This window comes from Vulpes lagopus, chromosome 10 (genome assembly GCF_018345385.1).
Source record: "Vulpes lagopus strain Blue_001 chromosome 10, ASM1834538v1, whole genome shotgun sequence".
Taxonomy (NCBI): Eukaryota; Metazoa; Chordata; class Mammalia; order Carnivora; family Canidae; genus Vulpes; species Vulpes lagopus.
The window spans coordinates 46,194,249-46,217,378 of record NC_054833.1 but is presented as its reverse complement, the minus strand read 5'-3'; the positions used below and the strand labels follow the sequence as shown (position 1 = coordinate 46,217,378).

The 23,130-nt window shown below is 46.8% G+C and overlaps 1 protein-coding gene across 21 annotated transcripts in view; it reads left to right on the top strand.

The window, feature by feature from the left end:
- The window catches only part of NCAM1 (neural cell adhesion molecule 1), a 299,065-nt gene that overhangs the window by 244,966 nt on the left and 30,969 nt on the right, over positions 1 to 23,130 (top strand). For 7 of the 21 annotated variants that reach the window (XM_041771641.1, XM_041771640.1, XM_041771639.1 and 4 more), the window contains 10 exons: positions 1,031 to 1,173; positions 7,335 to 7,364; positions 11,592 to 11,742; positions 12,099 to 12,283; positions 12,640 to 12,736; positions 13,061 to 13,231; positions 14,919 to 15,050; positions 16,149 to 16,163; positions 20,561 to 20,608; positions 22,262 to 22,303. In XM_041771641.1, coding sequence (XP_041627575.1) covers positions 1,031 to 1,173; positions 7,335 to 7,364; positions 11,592 to 11,742; positions 12,099 to 12,283; positions 12,640 to 12,736; positions 13,061 to 13,231; positions 14,919 to 15,050; positions 16,149 to 16,163; positions 20,561 to 20,608; positions 22,262 to 22,303 — 1,014 coding nt within the window. The remainder of the gene's footprint in view (positions 1 to 1,030; positions 1,174 to 7,334; positions 7,365 to 11,591; positions 11,743 to 12,098; positions 12,284 to 12,639; positions 12,737 to 13,060; positions 13,232 to 14,918; positions 15,051 to 16,148; positions 16,164 to 20,560; positions 20,609 to 22,261; positions 22,304 to 23,130) is intronic. The other 14 variants (XM_041771648.1, XM_041771652.1, XM_041771653.1 and 11 more) reach the window with 5 other exon arrangements.

The window sequence follows — 23,130 nt, the reverse complement described above, 5'->3', positions numbered from 1 at the left end:
CAACCCCCAACCCATCCTCGCCTGAGTCAATGCTAACACAGTTCTCCTAGTCAGTGAGAAGCTCAGAGTCATTGCAATCCTTCTCCTTCCCTCTTTTGACTTTTGCCATGCCTCCTAAGCCCGCTGTCCATTTGGCACTTGCTGTGAAACCTTCCATTAGCACCTCTCTCCAAGCTGCCCTTCTTCCATGTGCCCCCCCTCCCCCAGGACCACCCCGATTCGGAGACTGTATTACACCACATCTGGGGTGCTGTCAGAGCTTCCAAATTGGTTTCCCCACCTCAGGGTTTTCTCTATTCTAAATCATCTTGAGCTTTTTCCTAGATTAACCTTCTTTAAGTGCAAATGGTCATTTCATTCCTCTGATCAAACACTGCCAGTGGGCCTCCATCAGCGCCAGGAGATCATTCAAAGCAATCACTTTAACCAGGCAGCCAGGACTCTGTGCCGGGGCCCACAGGGCCCAGCACAGCCTCCTTCTGCCGAGATGCACAGATCTGTTCACAGCACACTGCCCTCCACCCACGTTTTGTCTTCTTTGCTCTCATTCAAGGAGTTTCCTACACGTTCTGTCTTCTTTGCTCTCATTCAAGGAGTTTCCTTCCTACAGAAGGAGTTTCCTACTTTGCTCTCATTCAAGGAGTCATCAAGAATGACTCTCTCTATCCCAGAGTTCCACGCACTGACAATCTCACGGCCCAGCCCAAAAGCTTTCTCCTCGTGAATGCTCCAAGCAGGGAATGCTCTTCTTTGGCGTCCCCCTCCCACCCCCCCTCCCCTGCCTTCTCCAGTCTCTGCCCTTGGCAGTCTTACTCTGTGGGATCTTGTTGTTACTGCTTTCACATCAATGCTGTCACATGCCTGCTCATTGTACATTCATTGGGGATTCAGTTCTGTGTCTCCTATGACACCTAGAATAGGGTCTTAGACTTAGTAAGTACATAACCTTTGCTGGATAGGTGCATGTTATAATTTAAACCCAGAAAGCTAAAAAATCAGATAAACTCATGAACATGTCTTGTCTTTTCAGCAAAGCCCAAAATCACTTATGTAGAGAACCAGACCGCCATGGAGCTGGAGGAACAAGTCACTCTGACCTGTGAAGCCTCGGGAGACCCCATCCCCACTATCACCTGGAGGACATCTACCCGAAACATCAGCAGTGAAGAAAAGGTATGGTGTCACCCAAGAGTTTCAGGGCCATGGGATGCAGGCTCAAAGCAGATGTGTCTACCCATGGCCCCTTCTCTTCGGTGAGCTGGAAGATGGGAAGCGGGCCCCAGAGGCTATGCCAGGTCCCATGGCCTCCAGCCTCCAGCCTGCCTGGCTGTGGCTTGATCAGTTCACCTTGCAGTGGAAGGGCCACAGTTTCTTGCATAGATGTATAGGGGTGTGATGTTAGTGGGCACGGTCAAGTTAGACATTCTGGGGAGAAAAGGGGTGTAGTGCTTTTCAAACCCAGGATTATGGAGCTATGAGGAGCAAGGAGAAGCCAAGAGCCTGGTGGTCCAGCTGTCCTCATCTCAGGAGCACCGAAGGAAATGTCTCCCGGAAATAGCAGGGTTCAGAATGAGCCCTATTAATTCTTTTCCTTGTGTTTCGTAGACTCATGCTGTACATGCACTCTATGCACAAAAGCTTGGTTGCCTTTGTGTCTGCCTGTATTTTCGGTCACGTTTGGATATCATTTTGTTCTGAAGGCAAAAATAATTAGCAGTTTCTGCGTGATGATTACACAGGGTTCTGTGATACATTCACTGAGAGCTTAAACACATGGTAGCAACCTTCCTGGCAATTTGAAATGATTGGGAAGATTTAGCGTTAAAGCACATAGATTTATAGGTCACCGGAAAGCTGTCTTTATTATTGACAGTATATACAAATTGAGGTAACCCCACATCATGCAGCCCTTTGCTACTGAGTGTGAGCCAAACGCAGCAGGAAGAAGCAGCTTGGTTTTAAACCACCTTAAACCCTCTTATGGCACTTCTCCAATCTCATATACCTTGTAGGAATGAGCTTCATTTTAGTTGGCCAAAGCTTTGTCACCTTTTCAAGAGTAATGGGCCTACCCTTAAAGAACATTTAGAATTGATTGCTTATTGACCAGAATGTCAAAAAATGAATAGATCTTCACTCTTCTGCCTGCCTAAACGGAAACCCCTACAGAGGGTAAACTCAAAGTCGAAAAGAGATAGTGTGAAACACCAGAGCTGCATTTGGGATTTGCATTTCAGGATCTGATTGCTGCCCCACAAATGAAAAACAAAACTAAATCAAAAGGAACAGAAATTGCTGTTCCAAAAAGCCCATTATTTTTTGCAAGTTTTACCTCCACAGTTGAATTAAACTTAACAAAAACCCAAGGAACTGCTAAGTATTTTTGAAACTCACATATGCTGTTCGATATTGTGAAAACCAACTGGATTAAGAAATGTGGTGTTTACTTGGATACTTTCTTTATCAACATTGGAATTAAACCCTAAGCTCAGATTTCAGCTCCCATCGTGTGTGTTATGTGGATTGAATGTACATTTCAGGGCTTAAACCACAGGGCTGCTGCTCGGCAGACTTTTCTACATCAGGCTTGTGATTTGTCCAGAGTGACCTAGTGCACATCGTTGACCTACAAGGAAGGACAGAAATAGTATCTATCCCAGATGAATGATGCTTTTAAATTCAGTGTCTTTTCTAGGAATAGCTCTACAGCTAAGGTAGACTAGAAGGGTTATTAAGATTTGTGCCTACCCTACGTTCTTTAATAGGTGGGCACTTCTGGCCTATATCTGTGAATTAATTTTTACAGAATGAGAACAAATAACCAGGCATTAATATACACTCATACTTACTAACTATTGAGACAAAAGGCATCCAGCAGAGACCATCTCAGACCAAGTAGGTGTTGTATAATTCAATTATCAGTGTGGATCACTTCTGTCAATCAGAGATAATTAATCTAACCCCAGCCACATAGGTTGTGTTGTGGTTTCTTTTACTACGGACTGCCTTCAAATTTACTCGAACTTGATGTTACCAGAACATGAGTGAATCCATGTTAGAACAAGTCCTCCAAACCAGCCAGTGATAGGACACCATATTGACGTATTTGCCCGTGTGAAACCCTAAATAGAAAAGTTGCCATTTCTATTAGTTATATGTTAATATAAAGAAGCTCGATGTCCATCTTATACCATGGATAGCTAATAATTAAGAGAAGGAATATGGCCTATTCGTGTTGGCTGGACTCTGGGTAATAAATGCTCAGCTTTTTTTATCTGGCAGCAACCCCTCGTGTTCTCCTCCACCTGCAACATATCTAATCAGGCATCAAGATGATTAGAGTCACCATATTGTGGGAGTGAAAGAAAACAATTTCCTTTAAATATCAGGATACACGAAGCAGATAGAAAAAGATGATTGTATGTAACCTCTGAAGTCAGGAAGGCTCCTGAGAATTAGACTACACAGAATGCTGGGATCCTAGAAGTCAGGAAGGAGGGTCCCCATTGTCTAGTCTCAGCCGGCACTCTCCAGCCTATTTGCTGGAAAGTCTCGTGGCCCCTCCTCAAAGGGTGCCAGGGTCTGTCCTCTGCAGGCAGTTGGCCAACACTGATGATGAGGAAGATCTGCCTCCCTCCCCCTTCCACCTCCCAGTTTCCCACCTCTGCCACTCAGCCCTCTGTGCGAAAGCTCTGGGATTTTCCATCACTCTCACTCATCTTCCCTTAAACACACCTGCTGGTCTTCCCCGTTTCTAACGTCTAGGGTTCCCTTCCTAGACAGCTTCAGTGCACTGGCGCTCCCCTAAAGTTTGATTGTGCCCAGTGTAACTAATGCAGATTTCCATGCAGTTACCGTTCCCTTGTTCGGGACACTGCCATGCAGCTAATACTTTATCCCTGGAGCCATTTCCTCATTCTCTTGCTTCATATTGAGCTTGTGGTCAACTAAAATGCTCAGCTCTTTTTTTTATCAGCTCTTTTTTTATGTGAACTGCATTTAAGCCACATACCCCTTTATCCTGTTCTTATACAATTGATTGCTTTGCCAAAAATGCAGAATTTTGTGTTTATTTCTGCTAAAAATTGTGTTGTTTGTTGCAACCCGATGTTTCTCAGTGGGGTGACTATGGCAACTTGGGAAGGCTCTTCTTTCCTGGGACAGTCTTGGCCATTGCAAGATATTTAGCACCAGCAGTCTCCTTCCTTCTAAATGCCAGGAGCCACCTCTAATCATTTTTGATTACCAGAAAAGCCACATACACAAACTCTTCCTGGCTTGAGAAACAATTCAGTCCATCTTTCTAACCAAGCAAGTCTGACTTTCATCTGAGCTGTCCTTAGAGGTCTGTAGGTCTAGGGCATTTCAAGACATCTGGACCCTCCTGTTTCGTTTATGTGTTTTTAAAGTAATGAGGTCTAACAGTCGGTGGTGAGCCCACTTCACAAGGCCCAAATGCAGGCAGTTCAGTAGCCTTTCCAGGCAGCTGCCGCCCAGCATCTGCATTAGCTGGTGCCTCTAACCTCATATGAGCATTTATGTGAAACATCTTTGTTCCAGCCTCTGATAAAAATGTTGGCTGGGACAAGGTCAAGTGCAGAGCCCTTCAAGTGTCCTCACTGGCTCTGGAAGTAGAGCACCTCATGCCTTGTTGCTCCTCATGATTTTGATGACCTTTGTGGGAGATTCAATGATTTCTTTAATAAAGTTGGCTACAGTATAAGCTAATTAAAGCAGCTTGGTCTTTTGCTTCCTTGCTTAGTCTAGTACTCATCTAGTATTACCCTTCTTAAGAGAAGAGGAAAGAAAAGACTTTCAACCACAAGCACCGAGTTAGTAACTTTCTAATGTTCCATCCTGATGTTCCTCTTCATTAAAAAGAGGAAGGAGGGAAAAAGCAAGCAAAAACCAGTGTACTGAGCCCGATCGTCATACCCTAACTGATCATGTCTCTAGGTATAGTCCAATGGCTCCTTTGAGATTGATTATAGTCTGCTGAGCTTCAGCTAGTTGAGTTGGTTTTTCTCAACAGCCAATTTAACTAAGCTAAATTTGTGTCATTAAGACCATGAGGGTAGATCGGCTGTCTGAAAGTTAATACATTTCTTAGTCTCTATTATGTCGACCAGAGAAGAAAACAAACCATAGTTGTACATCGTAATGGGTCAGTTTGATCCATGTGTCTTGAGGTCATTGTGATAATGCAGATACAAAGACAGTTGGCACATCCACATCATTTCATTGCTCATCCTACCTAGACTCATTTTCAGTATTGCCAGGTATGCAAGTGAGTGGGGCTAACTTCCAGGTCCCATTTACATACTGAGCGAGAGACCTTTGGAGGATGATTTGCACAATCTGTCGCTAGCAGAACACATTCTCTGTGTGCTTATTTGAACCTCTTATTTGAACATGCCTTTGAAATGACTGGTAAAGAAATTCATTTGAAACTTTAATATTTAAGGAAAGAAGAGGGGCAAAGAGTTGAGATCAAAAGAGTTAGATTGAAAAAAATGGAATTTCGTGAATCTTGAGGCTTTCACTGGTAGAGTATCCCACAAACCCCACAAATGAGATAGACCTTTGAAATTCTGGATTCACTGGAAACTGGATCTTTCTGTCACTGGGAAGAATTCCTCTTTAATACGACCTAGATGCCCACATATAAACACTGGAAAAGTTGTCTGCGTTGAGCGGTTAGAGTCTGGGGTATTCTGTGTGTGAGCAAAGGTAATACTTTAGGATAGCTGTAGGGATGCTTCATGTTAGTTTATGTACATGTTCCTACAGACTTGTGTGTGAGCTAATAAACGTGAATATTAAAAGAACCTGAAACTTGAAATTTCTGGAGCATTACCCAATTATATCCTAATATGTTTTATGTGTATACACTTGCATATCAGATTGTCTTAAAGTGAGCCACACAATCACTAAATAATCAGGGCCAATGTGCATCCTACCATTTCACCAGACACCCAGGCAGGAGGTCAGGCTCCTGGAAGCCTTTTTTTTTTTTTTTTTTTTTTTTTTTTTTTTTTACTAGCAACTAATTATTCTAAAAGCCACAAAACCATAGTGATTTCGGAGAGCCAGATCTGAAAAACAAATAACTCCATATGATATAGCCCTTAAAAAAATAACTTGATTCCTGCAGCCCTGGCATGTGACAGACAAGCTTCTTGGTGATGTGGAATTGGCAACCACATTTGACATGTTGGCCCACTGTCACTTTGGTCTGTGCATGTTCTTTTCCTCTGTTCTCACATTTTCTTCGTTCCGACATCATGTGACATAACCCAACATGTCCCTCCTCATTTCTCACAAAAGCTCTTTGCATTTAGTGGACTCTTACTAAATGTTTGCTAACTCATTTGCATTTCCTGGATTGCACTGCTGTGTCTCTGGCATCTGTTCTTTCCTTTCTCCATCTGAACATCAGTGACAACCAGGCAGTCATGCCACCTAATAAAAAGAACAATGCAGGTATGATGTTTTTGAATCCTGGTATGAAAACAGAAAAAAACTGTAAGCATAGTAGATTCCCAAGTGTGCCGGATAAGTAAAATATCTAGATGTGGGCAGGAAAATGCCCAAACCTCTATGCTTCTGAGTTGACTCACTCCGTTGCGAATGCCATGTTTGATGACGGTGGTGCACGCTTGAGCCTGCATGCCATCTGGGCATTTCTCTGCCCTTACGAACTGACTGGAGCTCCCAGAGCACTCAGAGTTTGGTGTCCTGAAAGTTTTGCGACCTACAACTTTAAGGACTTCGTGTTTGCCATTCCCAATGTACCTCTCTGCTCCTTTCTTAGTTCCTTTTTTTAAAAAAAAATATATATATAAACTTGATTTTTAATAGGATGCATGCAACGAGTTAGAAAAATGCATGAGCACAAAATGGCATTAGCATTTTTGCGATTAGCTGTCGGATAGAATCCAAAGGAGGAAACCTACCTTACAAGTATCTCTAGATTATATGGTTTGTACTAGTAGTGCCACCAAATGCTGCAAGAGCTGCTCAAGACCTCCTAGAACAGGAGCAGTCGAATACGTCTGCTGGCATCCCTGTGTATGAATACCAAAGATTAGGAAAGCCTTCTCCTTTGAATTACACATCTTACTGTGCGTAAGGGGGTAAACGCTTAACGCTAACTCCTGAGTTAAATTGGGTAATAAACACACCATTGAAAGTGGGCCTTGGACAAAGTTCTGAGTTAAAAAAAAAAGCAGCTGCATGTGCACGAGATGCAGTGTGATACATCAATTCTCTGAAGCAACATGTTGTAAAATTTTACTGCTCTCTTGTTGTGTTTTATATCTTGTTCTCTCCAGGCTTCGTGGACTCGACCAGAGAAGCAAGAGGTATAGCTTACCTGACCACTAGCCAGTCCTTAGTGTTGAAAACATTCTAGTTTAACTCACCATTGCAGTTCAATAACCAGACATGCTAAACTAATTAGTCATATAGTTCGATTAAAGAATAGGTCGATAGTGGTAGACATTACTTAGCAATAGTGTTGTTTTAGGATGAGCAAGCAAGCTGTGTTGGGAGTGGATGAACAAATCCTTATTACTTCTTAAAATTGGATCTTACTCTCTTGCTGGTGCTGGTAAAATCACATCCAGGTAATTATAATTACAGAAATAAATCCCTCCAATTCCCAGGCCAGGCATTTTTGAATGACGAGATTTTTTTTTGACTCTCACCTGGTTGACGTGGCTTTGGGTCATAAAGTCACAGAGTTAGTGGTCTAAAAACCCACTCAGCCCTTTCCAGCTCAACTCATCTTGTTGCTCGCTTATTTGATAATGATTGGTTTTAGTAAATGGTCACATCCCATTTCATGTCAAACCAATACAGATGACATCTCTCCCTGGTTTGCCCAAATTGCTAAAACACATATGTTACTTTCATACAGCATTAAATTTATGAGATTAGCATGATTTGGCACAAGTGGTTTTATGTTTTTTAGAAGTCGGTAGCATTTAGCCTTTGAGATTTCTCTGACTACTTGCTTCAGCTTGGGTAATGTGGGACTTTGTTTGAACACTGAAGCTAAATATTAATCTTAAGATTTTAATGTTACATACCCAAGACCCTAATTACAATCTTGCCTATCGGTTTTTTTTTTAATTGATTTGTGTGATTAAGTGACAGATAGTAGAATAAAAACCAGTATGCTTTAGATGAAGTTCAAGGATCAAATCCATAAATATTTTTTAAATAGCTTATGTCTCTTCTCCAGAGGAAATTTTGATATTCTAATAATATAAATGTAAACCATGGCAATCCTATATACTGTATTTTAATCAGGTAACCCGATCCTCTTAGTCTTCCAGAAATGATAATTATTCAGAACACATAACTCATGTGTTCAGGTTGTGGCTATAAATATTTAATGCTGTTTAATATTGAAGAGTTGACTGCCTGTCCCCAGGCACTGATCCTAGTTTCTGCACATGAACATGCTGCCGTGATCAAACCTAGTGTCTGATAAGCTTTCTTTGTATCCTACCTTCTTCCATGTCATGGGGACTGTAGTCAAGTGCACATCTCGCTGAAATGCCTCCCTCCTGTGGCATGGGAATGGCCTAGTGCTGCCCCAGGCTAGGTGTTTCTTTGCCCCAAAGTCATGGACCCATTGGGATTGGGGTAAAGAGAGAGAAGCAGCCACTCCTGAGCAACTACAGATCTCATTCTTTTGGCCCTTCTACATCTTTCCCTGTCATTCTGATTTAGACCTGGCTGGAGGGGGAGGTGAGATGTATCAGTGAGCATCAAGGGAGGTTAAGAGAATCATCATTATAAGTGGAAGTAATAGGTTTACTCCCAGGAAAGCTTCCATTTTCCAGAAGTTTCCTTATCTTGAGTATCTCACTCTGGACATAATTGACTTTCAAGTGAGTGCTGCCCCCGGGACTCAGAAGTTCTATTTGTCTCATTCAGAGATGAAGACCGTAAGTCCAGTTAAGCTCCAAAGAAGGCTTGGGCTATGGCCAGTTTCATTCTGTAAGCTCTGAAAATGAGCCCTTATACCTGGTAGAAGGAAAGCAAAAATGTTTTGATGAGAACAATAATTGTAATTGCCCTTGGTGCTGTTTTTGCAAAACAGGGTCTTCTTGTCCTAGCTGTCTTTCCATTCTTGCCCAGACAACATCTGTTTCCTCTGCAAGCCTGGACTCTCAGCATGACCCCAGGTCTGGATGGCTTATAGGTGGCACTCTAACTTTGTCCTGGTGCCAGAGTAAAACATTTCAGAGGGAGACAGTCTAATTGCACTGGAGTCTATGTGCCTCCCCTTGGAGAGAGAACTGGGCATCTGAGAAATTCCCATCATCAATCCTGTTGTGAGCCACTGCAAAATAAGAATATTCTCTGTAGAGGACTGTCTCCTGGTCTGGTGACACAATTAAATGAGAAAATTTCTGGGCAGCCCAGGTGGCTCAGCAGTTTAGCGCTGCCTTCATGCCCAGCATGTGATCCTGGGGACCCGGGATCGAGTCCTACATCGGGCTCCCTGCGTGGAGCCTGCTCCTCCCTCTGCCTTTGTCTCTGCCTCTCTCTCTCTATGTCTGTCATGGATAAATTTAAAAAAAGAAAAGAAAAGAAAAGAACATTTCCCACATAGAGAAATTTAGACCACATAGAAGGGGAGAAAAGTATGGCTGTCAATGAAACCACTTTCCAAGCTTCTCTTCAACCATTTTCTAGAATATTCTGGGTAAAGACTGCTCATGCCCTGCTTTGTTGTTGTTACTGTCCTACTCTTACCTACATGACTCTCTTTGCAACTTTTGCTGCAGTATTACTTCCATGGTGGAAATGTTCTCTTGATTTCTTAAAGCTCTGGTCAGTTTTCCATGTTTGTGGGTGTTGAGCCCAGGACAAGCTCCGTCTGTTTGACAGTCATAGTTCGGCCGCTGGCTGTCACTATTGGCTGAACCTGTGTTCTCACTGAGATAACCAGAAGGGCAGGGGGTGGACCTCGAACCTTTCTGCCTTTGTCCTATGTTTGGGGCAGACAGGAGTGACAAACGGATCAAGTCAGCCCTTCAGAGATACTTGCAAGGATGCTCTCGATGCCACTAGTTTAGACTGATGGGTTAATTTTTGTATGACTCATGGAAGTTGCCACTGGGAGATATTGGGACAACCCTGTTAGCCCACAAGAAAAGGGGGTCCTAGGATCCAGGGACCCTTGTTGTCATCTCTCACTAATGTATGACATCTCCTGAACCAGTCAGCCTTACAGACTTACAGTCAGGTGGATGTTGAGAGCCATGGGCATCTGGGCACTACTCTGAGAGCAGGGTGGCCTTTGCAGAGTTGGGCAGTAATGATTTTGCTCAGCTCTCTGCCTCCTTGCCAGCTGTAGTGTTCCAGCTTCCAGATATGAACCTCGATGGGGCTTAAATGCCTGAGATGGATTAGTTCCATTAGTGATGGTCAGAGGGACTTCTTGGTACAGATCTGCAGAGACTGCCCCACAAGACCCGTAGGCCTTTGCTTTTGAGCTGCCCAGACTGTCTGTGTGCAACTTTGCAATTCTGGGTTTCAGACTTCCAAACCAGCATTGTCAGAAGAGCCTGAAACAGGTGTTCTTCCATTCTTTAAAGACTCAACCCCATGGGACGACAGATGCCATATGCAGAGCACTCACCTGCCGATCTCCACAGAATATCATATGATGGAGATAAGAGTGTGGCCCAGCCTATGAGGAGCAAGACTCCTTCTTCAGATTACCAGCTTTCTTGAGGATCTGAACTTGGGCAGCATGCCCAGACTTTTCCTAGGCCAGCAACCATTATACATTTTAGAGGGTCAAGGCAGGAGCCCCTTGGAAATACTCCAGTTCCCTTTGCCTAGGGATCATATGCTTATTGCCCTTTTGACCAATCACTATAATTCCAGAGACTCAGGAAGCCAATCATCGTATCAAGGGCTAGAATATGGTGGTGACTGCCTGGGACTCTGTACCAGTCTCCCCGGAGAGGGACCCAGTTACACTCACTTCCAGCTCAACAGCCTCTCATCATTGAGTTGTTGGACTTTCTCTTGAATGAAATTGTTTTCTTTTTAAGCATTCAGGAAAGTGAGGCATCTGCAGAAATATAGGTTTCTTGTATAATTTCTTGCATTTGGCACATTCGGATTTCCCATTACGTGCACATGCACCATGGAACTAGCAGATGGGCAGACTCCTCGAAGGAAAGCATAGGATACAGGTTTCCCAGAGTCTCATGAAGCAAAAGCTGTTGCTGCTGGAATCTCTGCTGGCCAGGGCTTTGGCTTCCACTTTAGACATGCCAAACAAAGTCATCTTGGGGGACCTTGGTTGTCCTTGCCCCAAACCAATCTTGGCACAGAAGCTAGACTGCTTAACATAAACTGAGTCCCATTTTCTATTTGGGTTACACTCAGGTTCCTGTGGTGCTCTCCAGAGCCTCCCACGCTAGTCGGTGCCTTAAGTGAGAGACGCGGGCACAGATTGGGGAGAGGATGTGAGACTGGCCGCAGACAAGAGATGGCCCAGTCTCCTACCCTCAACCCTGCCTCGGGCACTGACGCTTCCCCTTCCCTCCTGGCAGACTCTGGACGGGCACATAGTGGTGCGTAGCCATGCCCGCGTGTCATCCCTGACCCTGAAGAGCATCCAGTACACAGACGCCGGAGAATATATTTGCACCGCCAGCAACACCATCGGCCAGGACTCCCAGTCCATGTATCTGGAAGTGCAGTGTGAGCAGTAACTGTGGAAAAATGTGGGGGAGGGGGACCCTGTAGGGTCAGGATGAAAAGGGAAATGAGCAGCCAGGACCTGAGCTGCACGCTACTGCTCTGCTCATGCTCCCTGTGGCGGTTGCCCTAGGCCGGTCCAGAGCTTTGTCCCCAAGTTGTCCCAGGCTCCTTACAAGCTGATGAGCCCTCCTATCTTCCCACGTGGCTCACAGGACTGCTGAGCCAGCCTGCCCTTTACTCTGCCCCAGCACTGGCTCTGCTTTGGGGCACACCTGCCCACCCGGGGTTAGGAAGTGGGGTATGCGGGGCTCCTCTCTGGTGCTGGCCTTCCTGATGGGCATTGCTGTTCCTCGCAGATGCCCCCAAGCTGCAGGGCCCCGTGGCTGTGTACACCTGGGAGGGGAACCAGGTGAACATCACATGCGAGGTGTTTGCCTACCCCAGTGCCACAATCTCGTGGTTTCGAGATGGTCAGCTGCTGCCAAGCTCCAACTACAGCAATATCAAGATCTACAACACCCCCTCCGCCAGCTATTTGGAGGTGAGTTGGGGCTGGAGCAGGGGAGGGTGGAGAAGACACAGGCTGCCTATGGATATGCAGCTAAAACTTCCTCTCTTGCTTCTCTGGCACATCTTGACTAGAGGAGCCAGCAGCTATGGAAGAAACGGAGCCTCAGCCCGGCCTCTTCTCTCTCCGGGGGCCAGGTCATGGCCCAGAGGACCAGACATGCCTCTCTCACTGGCCCCTTGGCAATTCTCTCTGGCTTACAGCTGGGCTGGAGCTAATGGTTCATGCTTTCCTGTTTCTGTTCTTTACAAATTAATCCAATAAATAAAGATCTCTGTTGGTGGCCATTCCATGGGACACTTAAAACCCAGAGTTCCTTCTCTCCAAAGGTGACCCCAGACTCTGAAAATGATTTTGGAAACTACAACTGTACTGCAGTGAACCGCATTGGACAGGAGTCTTTGGAATTCATCCTTGTCCAAGCAGGTAAACACCCTCTATGGCCACACTATCCTTACCCTTGCTGGCCTGTCCCATGCCCTCTGATGACCCCAGGAGAGTAGAAAGAAGAGGGCCAAGGTAACCAAAGACAGGGTCAGGAAGCAGGGAGCCCGTAGAGGCTCAAGGTTGTGAGCACGGTGCTTGTTGGAAATAATCCTATGGTGAGCTGGGCTGGGGGACAGGATATAGGTGACAGGATTCCCACGAATGAGCAGAAATGAGAGACGTGCTTCTTCGTGACTGAGAGTTCTGTCCTGGACCTAACTGGGCTCACCTGGGTTTCTATCTGTGCACCCCCCCCCCCCACAGACACCCCGTCTTCACCGTCCATCGACCAGGTGGAGCCATACTCTAGCACAGCACAGGTGCAGTTTGATGAACCAGAGGCCACAGGTGGGGTGCCCATCCTCAAATACAAGGCTGAGTGGAGAGCACTGGGCGAGGAAGTGTGGCATTTCAAGTGGTATGATGCCAAAGAAGGTACGTGGGGAAAAGTCGGCATTTCCTTTAGAATGATGGGTTGCTCAGGGTTGGGAAGACACTCACCCCGAGTCCTGGCACCCTGAGCACCTGCTGTGGTGGCGTGGCACACCGTGCTCACCTGCTGAGGATGCCACATGCCAACACTGCCATCCGTTCTTGTTCCTATGCTGCAGAAGCATCCCCGTGCCTCTAGAATTAGGGCACGGTCATATCTCCTCTAGATTTGCTGGCCTTCTGTCCCCTGATACCTCAGAACCTGCTTCTCAGGACTGTGCTAAGAAGGATGAGGCCATCTCAGCCACGTTCCAAGCAGGAGTCATGCTCAGGTGTTGCACACAACCAGAGAAGCCCAGTCCACCCCTGCCCTGCACCTGTGGGCTCCCCGGGCAGCAGGTTCTCTGTCATCACCCATCCGGTCCTGCTTGGTGTACTCGGAGACTGTCATGTAACTGTGGTTTTAACCAAATAACAAATTGCCAGAGAGAAAAGTCTGCTTTTAAATCCGTCTGGGATATATTTCCAAACTAAAAGTGTAAACAATGACCCTTGGATTCCTGCAGTTGGAAGATTCAGAGCCCAGACCATTTTGCCCTGAGGTTTGAGTTTATAAATGTGCCTGACTCTCCATTTGGGGTTTAATCAGGATATGTCAGTGAAGTATGCTTTGTTCCTATAGAAAGTTTTAATCCCAGTCCTGTATGTGGTAACAGGGGCAACCACCTTCTGACCCGGTTTTACTGAGAATTTGTTTCACCAGGAAGCTTCCATCACTCCTTCAAGCTTTTGGTGTTGGGGGAGCAGCCTGGGAGGAATTTCTGTGCCATCAGGACTGGAGCCAGGAGAAAATAATCTCTTTACCTCCCTAACTTCCCTCTGAAACCTCACACCAACTTTACAGCGAGTTGGTCCCATGTTAACAATCTGTCCAGCTGGCTTTTTTTTTTCTTTTTGCCATTGCTACAGCTGGATTTCCTCCCCTTTTGTATATTTTTGTAGTTCAAGTATAATTAACTTTCTGGCTCTATTTTTGTTGTAGCAAAATACGTAGACTATAAAAGTTACCATTTTAGGCATTTTTAAGTATACAGTCGAACAGCGTTAAGTACATTCACATTATTGGGCGCAACCATCACCACCATCCATCTTCAGACCTTTCTCGTAATCCTAAACTCAGCGCCCGGTAAACACTAACTCTCCATCCCATCTCCCGCCCTCCCCAGCAACCACCCTTCTACCACCTGTCTCTGTGTAGTTGACGATTCCGAGTACTTCCTATGAAAGGAACCATGTAGTAGTTGTCCTTTTTTGTGTCTGACTTATTTCACTTAGCTGATGTCCTCGGGCTCACTGCATTGTAGCACGTGTCAGAGCTTCATTCCTGGTCAAGGCCGACCGATACTACCGTATCCACAGCACCTTCGGTGTATCACTCACCTGCTGATGGACACGTGGGTTGTTTGGCTATTGTGAGCAGTGCTACAGTGAACGTGGGTGCCCCGGTATCTGTTCCAGTTCCTGCTTTCAGTGCTTTTGTGTACTTACCCGGACGTGGAATTGCTGGATCACATGGCAATGCTAAGTTTAATTTTTTGAGGACCCACTGTGTGGTATTCCACAGCAACTACGCCGTTTTACCAATAAGCTTTCCAAACCCCTTGTGATCCTTCTCGTATTCTCACAACAGCCAACATGGAGGGCATCGTCACCATTGTGGGCCTGAAGCCCGAGACCACATACGCTGTGCGGCTGGCAGCCCTGAATGGCAAGGGCCTGGGTGAGATCAGCACGGCCTCCGAGTTCAAGACACAGCCAGTCCGTAAGTACAAGCAGCACCCTGCCTCTTCCCCACACCCACCCTCTTCTCCTTGGGAGCAGAGGCGCCCCTGAGCCGCCCCATCCTTTGTTCGGATGACAGCTTCTTGCCTTTCAGATTGCTCTGCTCAGGGAAGGCTCACCTCCTAGCTCCTTGGCCCTCAGTGATGGCTGATACCCAGCCCCTGATGCTGTCTTTCCCAAAGAGCTTGGTGACCCTGTCACAGTGATAGCTGGTCCCACTTGTTAGCATCACAGCCAGGGCGGCAAAACACCAGCAGCTCCTGGAGGGATTTGGGAGACGTCGTTTCTTGACCCAGGTCACAAAGGCCCTAAAGCATCCTGTGACTTGAAGGAAGAGAGGAGGGTTCCTATAATGAGTCGTGGGATTTTTGATGCAGCAGAGATATCACGTTATAGGAAAGAGGAGACCACTATGGGATGTAAGTGCAGTAGCAAGACCCCAACAAAGCAGAAGGGAAAGGAGGGCTGAGGCCCCTGCGTCCCACTCCTCCCTCCCGCCGCGAGCACACGCCAGTCTTCCTCCCCGTGGCCTCTTTCCCTGATCCACTCAGGGTGGCTTTTGCTTTCCTCCGTCGCTCCCTCTTTCCTTCAACTCTGCCTGCCTTGCTTTGCCTCCCATCCCACAAATAGGCAGGCTCAGGGCAAACCCTGCTTTGGTAAAGTCCCTCCATAGACCCAAACTGCTGCCCTGGGAGGATCACGCATCTGCCCAGCTGGCGAAGGTGCGGTAGCACCAGACTCTCTGAGTGGTCACAGAGCTCTGGGGCCTCTCTGGTTCCTGGGATTTACAAACACACAGGGCAATCCCTCACTTCCTTCTCTTTGAAGCCAGAGGCCTGAAAAGCACCCCCACCCCCCCACCCCACCCCCCACTAACTCTTCCGGGAACAGAAAGCCTGCCTCATCTTCCTTCTCCAGGAATTGCTTCTTTCTGGATTTGAAATAACTTGATAATTTGAATTTCCAGTCCCATGTCCTTTGCAGAGCCTATTCATTTCTTTTACATCTGTTTTTTTTCCCCCTTGGGTCTGTCTCTTGTCTTTTCTTTTCGTCTGTGTTCCATCCATGGGAAATGCAGACAGCTCTCTTCCACGTAAGTGCCTCTTCATACCTCATTATCTGTTTCGATAGTGTTAACATCTGCTAGTCCTAGTTCTTAATTTAGTTCTGGTACCCCTTTTGTTCCCTAGGCTGAAGTAGATGATACTGTCCGGGCCCTAACCACACTGACCTTAGTCTAGTTGTGCTCTTGCTAATGTCTGTAGGTTACTCCAAGAGGCTAACACTCGTCCTGTTGTAGAGCATGCAACTTTTGTGTCCTTTGAAGTTGTGTGTATTTATTAATTTCTGTGTGTGACGATGACCCTGCGGCCATGCTGATGCGTGCCAAGCCAAGCACGGTGGGAATGTGCCAAGTAGTCTCCTGGTAACATGCGATCGCACCACCTCGCCTTCTGCCAGGGTGCCAGAAAGGCGACCACAGCCTCACCGGGGACGCAGAATCCCTTCACGGGAAAAGGCACCTGAAAGGACTTTCACATTTGCTTTCAGGAGATAAAAGAATTGAGCTCATAGCCCCTTCCCTTTTCTGCCTATAGGAGCTGGAGGGCTCTGAGAGGCCCAAACAGCAGCTGCAATTGTATCTTCTTTTTATCTTACTTTCTTCCTTTTTTTTTCTTTTTTTTTTTAGAGCCCAATGTGGGGCTCAAACTCATGACCCTGAGATCAAGAGTCAGATGTTTAACCAACTGAGCCACCCAGGCAGCCTCACAGCTGTAATTGTAAAGGGTAGCCTGAGCTTTGGGTCTGAGTCACAAGTATGTGCTGCAGGCAGCTGCTAGGGTCTTAACTCTCCACTTCCGGTCAGCTCTGTGCTCTAGCACTGGGTTCTTGGCAACGTGCATTTCCATGTTTAGGAAAGGCTAGCCAGCCACTTGGTAGCTTCACTGCCAAGCATAGAGAGGGGGATTCTCCATGGGAAGGACATGTGAGCTGTAAATAGCAAATATAAGGAGCAAGGGTTACAGAAGGCTGGCCTGCTGCTCTGGGGGGCCCAAAAGGTCTCATCTGGCCTGCAAGATGCTCCCAGGCTTCACTCCCGCCAAGCCCTGCCTCTTGCTTCCTGGGCTGAGCTCAGAATAGTGGGAGGTGAGTGTTACCCAGAGAGACTCGGAAGAAAAGGTATTCAGGAAACTGCACACTCTTTTCATGAAAAGCTCCTAGCTCCTGAAAGGCACTCAGGGAAGCTTATCTTTTAAAAATTTATTCAGAAATATTGCAGCAACAGCAGAAACTAAGTAGCTCAGTGTAGGCGTTCTGAGATTCCGAGCAAGTGCTAAATCCATGATCTCAGCAGACTTGGCTCCTGAATGAACCGGTTTTGGAAGGAGTCAGGATTGGGGATTGGCATTGTCAGGTTGAGACTGACAACTCTCTGCCCTGGGCAGCAGCTCTGCCCCGAGTGAGCTCAGAGGAGCAGCTCTGAATGGGAGAGCATCTTCCCCCTGGCTCCTTATTCTGAGCTTCTGTTTCCACTCTTTTGGATTTTATCAGTAAATGAACGGTGGCTTAGTTACTTGACAGAGAGGAGGGCTGAGATGAGGCTTCCCGTTGAGTTTCTAACGAGTACCTGGGGTTTGAGTACTGAATCAGAGTAACTGCGTCTTAGACTTCAAAGCCCATCAGTGGTTTTCATCATTGCCCACTCAACCCTTATAAAGGTGAGAATTTCTGAAAACAGATGCTATGTTTGAAAAGTCGTTGTTCAATTTTTTTTAAAAAGGGAGACCTCTAGCCCTTGTTCTTACCTGCACCATGATTCCAAGAGCCTCTCTGGGAAATGGAGGGGTCAGCTGTCCACTCCAAGTAGCTCATGAATGGTATAGCAGCAGGCACTGCTAAGGGCATGCAAGGTTAGTTTTCTCAATTATCTAGTAAAGTTATGGGCTAAAGGATTTTAAAAATCACACTTCAAAATAAAAATCACACTTTTTCTAAATAAGAGAATTATGGCAGAGCCTTAGCACTGAGTACCTCTGTCAAGAACCTGAGTGGGTTAAGAGGTGGCACACGTGGGAATACACAGATCATCATACTCTGGCTAAAATCAGTTATTATGGTCTTCCCCGTACCCTCATGACCTCTCTAGAGGGCTGAAGTGAGGGCCTAGCCTAAGGCCTATCTAGACCCATCCTGAAGAAGGGTACACTTGGAGGGATGACTCCAGCACCTACCACCGCCGTGACAACACTCACCCACTGCTACTAGGAAGCGGGGGCACGTTTCAGGAAGGATTTCTCCGAGTTCTCACTCGCCTTCCTCAGAGGGTACAAAGATTGTCGGAAATTAGGTAAATAAAATCAGCCAACCATTTAGCTGCATGCTTACACCAAGCCCGAGTTGGTATTGGTGTCTGACACTGGCTCATCTTGCCCAATGACAGTTCTTTCCCCCCGGTGATGTTGGGGTGCAGATGCACAGCCTGATCCCAGAACACTGGAGCTAGGCCCGAGGGGCACTCTCACCCTAAGGGTGGAAGGTACAAGATCAATAAGCTGTCATACTGAACAGAGAGTTTTATTGCTGCCAGACACCCACCCAACCCTGGTTAGGAGGCAGTGGGTGAGAGCCGGTGCATTTTGCATTAATTTGATCACTTCAAGTTCCTTGAGATATGCCAATATGGGGTTGCTTTCTTGGTTCCTTAATAGATGTATCCACATTGCATGACTGTGTCAAAGCTGGGATGAGCGGGTGAAACTAGCCAAAGCCACAAATACCTCAAAGAATCCTGCTTCTGAGTTGCCATCTTAGAAAGCCTTAGAAGATTCCCTTTGTGTGCAGTTCATAAATGTGTGTGTAGGTAACAAGGAATCGATGACTCCAAACAAATAAATAGAACTCCAGCCTGGAAAAATGTCCCTGTTTCTTGTATTTTTAGGCCAGATGTCTGTGTGTTGTCATGAAGCTTTTAGGGGGAAAGCTCACAACTTCTGTTTGCCTTGGGAGGGGCTGCTTCCCTATCAGAATTGCTGAGGCCCCTAAACACCTGATATGACACTTGATTTTGCATCCTCTCTATGAGTGAGCCATACACCTTCAGAATTTTGTTGCCTGGATGTCACCTCTTAATTTGCTTCTGAACCATGAAGTAAAATAGGCCATTTCTTTCAGGGGTTATGAAGGAGTCTCTACCTTTTACAAGAGGCATCTTGAGATTTTTGTCTTCACATTCTGCCCACAGATGGCACGTTGCAAGTATAAATTAAATGCATTTTAACATATTGTGTTTAAAACACACAAAATTCCATCCCTTTGTCAGAATAATAAGGGCAGTGATGCAAACAATTCAAGCCAAAACAGTAAAAGAGAAAGAAGGAGAGAGAGAAAGAGATACACTCACCTGAATGAACCAGCCCATCAAGTCACGATGAGCTCGAGATGAGTTCAGTGGGCATCTTGCTCTGATTCCGGTGACACTGTGCTCGTGTGGTTTAATGAGATGCCTCATCTGGAAGAGAAAAGGAAGACCAAACCATGAGTGTGCCAAGGCAGTGTTGGAGATACAGTGATGTACTTCCAGGTTCTCCTCTCGCTATCAAAGGGGACTTTGTGTTGTGATTATTGATGGGACAACCACTGAATATCTGCCAGTGAAAAACCAAAGATCTAGTCAGTGTCCAGAATGGATGCACCATTTCTAATGGTCCCCTGAGCAGAAAGTTGGGTTAGCATTCCTTCATTTCAGTCCCAGTCTCTTCAGCTTTCCCTTCCTCCAAGAGAGTGTGAGAGTAACACTCAGTGCTATTTGCATGGGTCTCCACACTCACAGCAGCCTCAGGAAAGTCACCTTCTGTAGGAAGGTGCAGGTGTAGACCTGCAGTTCTGTAGGGTTTTGGAGGACAGTGATGGTTATAGTGTCTTCTAAATGCCCAGCCATCCTAGGCCTCTCCCAGTAGTGAACATCAGGTGGGACAGTCATTTCTGTTTCTTTGGGCTGTTGAGATTAGAGAGTGAGGCATACAGGCTTTGCTGTACGTATGTGCCCTGAGTGTAAACATATGCCTGTCTACAAGCACATGCAGAAATCTATCACGTGAAGGGCCAAAGCCTCCTTTTTCCCCACGTTCACCATAAACTGGGGTCCAGGTTCTCTTTCTTCCTGACACGTGGTCCTGGTCCTGCTCAATGGGCTGTTGGTTTCAGGCAGGGTCAGAGGCCTCCGTGGCTGCTCCTGGCCCAGTCCCTTACCTGAACGTGGGGCTTGGCAGGCACACAGGCTCCCGGTTCGAAGTCAGAGAGCCCTGCTCTCTGCTAGTCCACAGGCCACCTGCTCTCACGCACGGCATTCTCCCTCCTTGCTATAACCCGCTTCAGCTTCTGCCACTGACACCCCTGGGTTGGCTCTTCTATATTTTCATTCAGTGTCTGTGTGCCTCAATGAGCTTTGTTCCCTTTTTTTTTTTTTCACTTTCATTTTTCTTTCCTCAGTGGCTCCTGCTAGCTCTTCCACCCCTGTTCCATTGTCTCATCCAGATAGTGAGTATCATTTTCTTCATCCATCTCTCTGCAGGTTGCTTTCCACCAGCCATAGTGGGTCTGGGTAATGTTATCTCCTTCACCAGGTGATAATTCAACTCTGTTGGCAGAAAGCAGCGCCGGGTTTTTAGAGAAGCAAATGAGAAGAGAAATAGGCTCAGGGCCTCCCAGATTCATGGGAGGCAGCACTCCCCCGAAGAGTAGGCAAGTGACAGGCATTACTCTGGACAGAAAATCCTGCAGTCAGGCTTCCCAGGGCTGGTGCAGCCCAGCCCAGCCCCGTCCCCGGGATTCTTCATGGGCTGGACCCAAGCTGACATTTGGAGGAACCGAAGGAATTTGCCAAGAAAAATATCTATTCTGCAGGGTCATAAGAAATGCTTTGGGGTGTTGTGTTTTCACCCTTCATTTTAATTGGCACAGTTGGATTCAGACATTGAAATTAGATAGTGAGGCCTGTAGCTCTTGCTTTCTCCATAAATGCATACTTGTCTCGTAAATATTTGCAGGGAAAATAAACAATGTCTGCTTGCAGATGTGCCTGGCAGCAGGCGCTTCGGCAAATTATTTAACCCTTCACAAGTGAGCCTTGTCTTTCTCTTTTATAAAATAGGATGAGTAATTGCCCTCCTCCCCACCCCACTCACCCCCACCCCCTAAAAAAACATCACAGCGCTTATCAAGCTGTGTCTGCCCTCCCCGAAGCAAGACCACTAAGCCTGGCAGTGACGTCGCCTGGTGGGTCTCAGGCCTCGTCATTACTGACTGAGCCACTCTCTTTTTACGATCTTTTTTCATTTGGCTGCCCTGTCCTTCTGTTCCCCCCAGGGACTCAGGAGAGAGCTCTGTGCCTGCGACTCTTTAGAGTTTTGAAGCCAGCTCTTGCGGGTGGAGAGGGGGATAACAAAGGGAGAGACCGCATCTGCGGGAGGCCCAAGGTGTCATGCCAGCGGGCGCTAAGGGCGCAGGCAGGGTGGCGGCACCCAACTGGCTGTATACTCCTTGGCATATCAAGAGTTGCCACTCTCTGCACACGGCCTCAGGAGGTGACCCCAGCCCTGAGCTCAGGAGCCCCCTATTGCATCTGTTTGGCTTAGACACAGGCCCTGCACCCCGGATAGTGCTTTCCAGGCTGTGGCTTTAGCAGCAGGAATTCAGGCTTGGGAACTAGAGACAGCCTTGGGTTCAAATCCCGTGTCCACTCCTTCTATGAACAATCCATGACCTTGAGTGAGTCACTCAACCTCCTGAGCCTCAGGGCTCCTGTCTCTCCTATGAAGGATAGATTTGCCGATCCTGTGAAAATTAGACTAAGAATGAAAAACTCAAATCACAGTGCCCAGGCCCATGGTAACTTGAATTTGTGGTAAGAATACATGAGGGTTATGTTACTTCTTGCTGAGTAAGAGTAACTTGTCAGCAAAATCTCTGATTATTTCTTTAAAATATCTATATTTCTATTGATAAATCAGGGGGAAAGGAAATGAGAAAATATCCCTTTCACTATGTTTCTTCCCTTTCTATCTATATCTATATCTACGTATCTGTACGCACACCCTCCTCTGAATAAACACATTCACTTATGAATACAATTTGTATCTCCACTCTCCCCTTTACCTTTCTGTGCCCTATCTGCCCTTCGTGTTTCCATAGCAACCTGGCCTCTTCCTGCCCTTGCAACCACAGAACCGGCTAGTGAGTACAGAGTTACGACGGCTCTTGGCCATAACCGTTGGTTGCAGAGCTGACCTCCGGGTCACGGTGCTGCCCATCCTTGTCCCTTGTATTAAAAGTCACAGTTGTGAACGCATGGAGGCTCCTCTCCTGGTGTGGTTTCCTAAGCATGCTGTCTGCGTGGCCAGGGGAACAGACCCAGCACCACCAAAAGGGCTGGGATGATCATTCGAAGACTACTCTGCATGAAGAGAGTTTTCCCAATTTCCCTTCGCATGAAAAGACAGGATAGGATTAGAGAAACCCTAAGGAGACAAAAGATCAGCATTTCCATCCGGCTTTTGTTGCTCCTCCCCTCTGAAGCATGGGCACACACACGTACACTCACATGTACAAACGTGTACACACACGTATGCACACAAGTAGCTAAGACTAAGAACAAGGGAAGGGATAGAGAAAATGCTGCCTGGGGAGAAGCAGAGGGTGCAGCAGAGAGAGAAGTGGCTGCTCGTTCCTGAGAGTGTGCCCAGCTCTGTGGCACATCATGTGGCAGGGCCAAGGGGGCAGGAGGAGGTCACAGCGCCCCGAGGGAGAGGCCTCCTCCCAGCTCTCCTCAGGGCTAGGAAGGTGGCGGCCCCAGAAAGCATAGCCAGGCCTGCTCACACCTGTGTGCTGAGAGTCCAGATCAGAGTTCTGGAATCCATCGCTGAGGGGAGAGTCCAGGCCAGCCTTGTGGAAAACATGACACTTCATCGCAACGGTGACGTGTTTCAAGCTAACCTTTATAATGCTCTGATGAGGTGACCTTGTGGGTTAGGACTCAAGTCCCAAGTCAGCAGGAGCGCCCG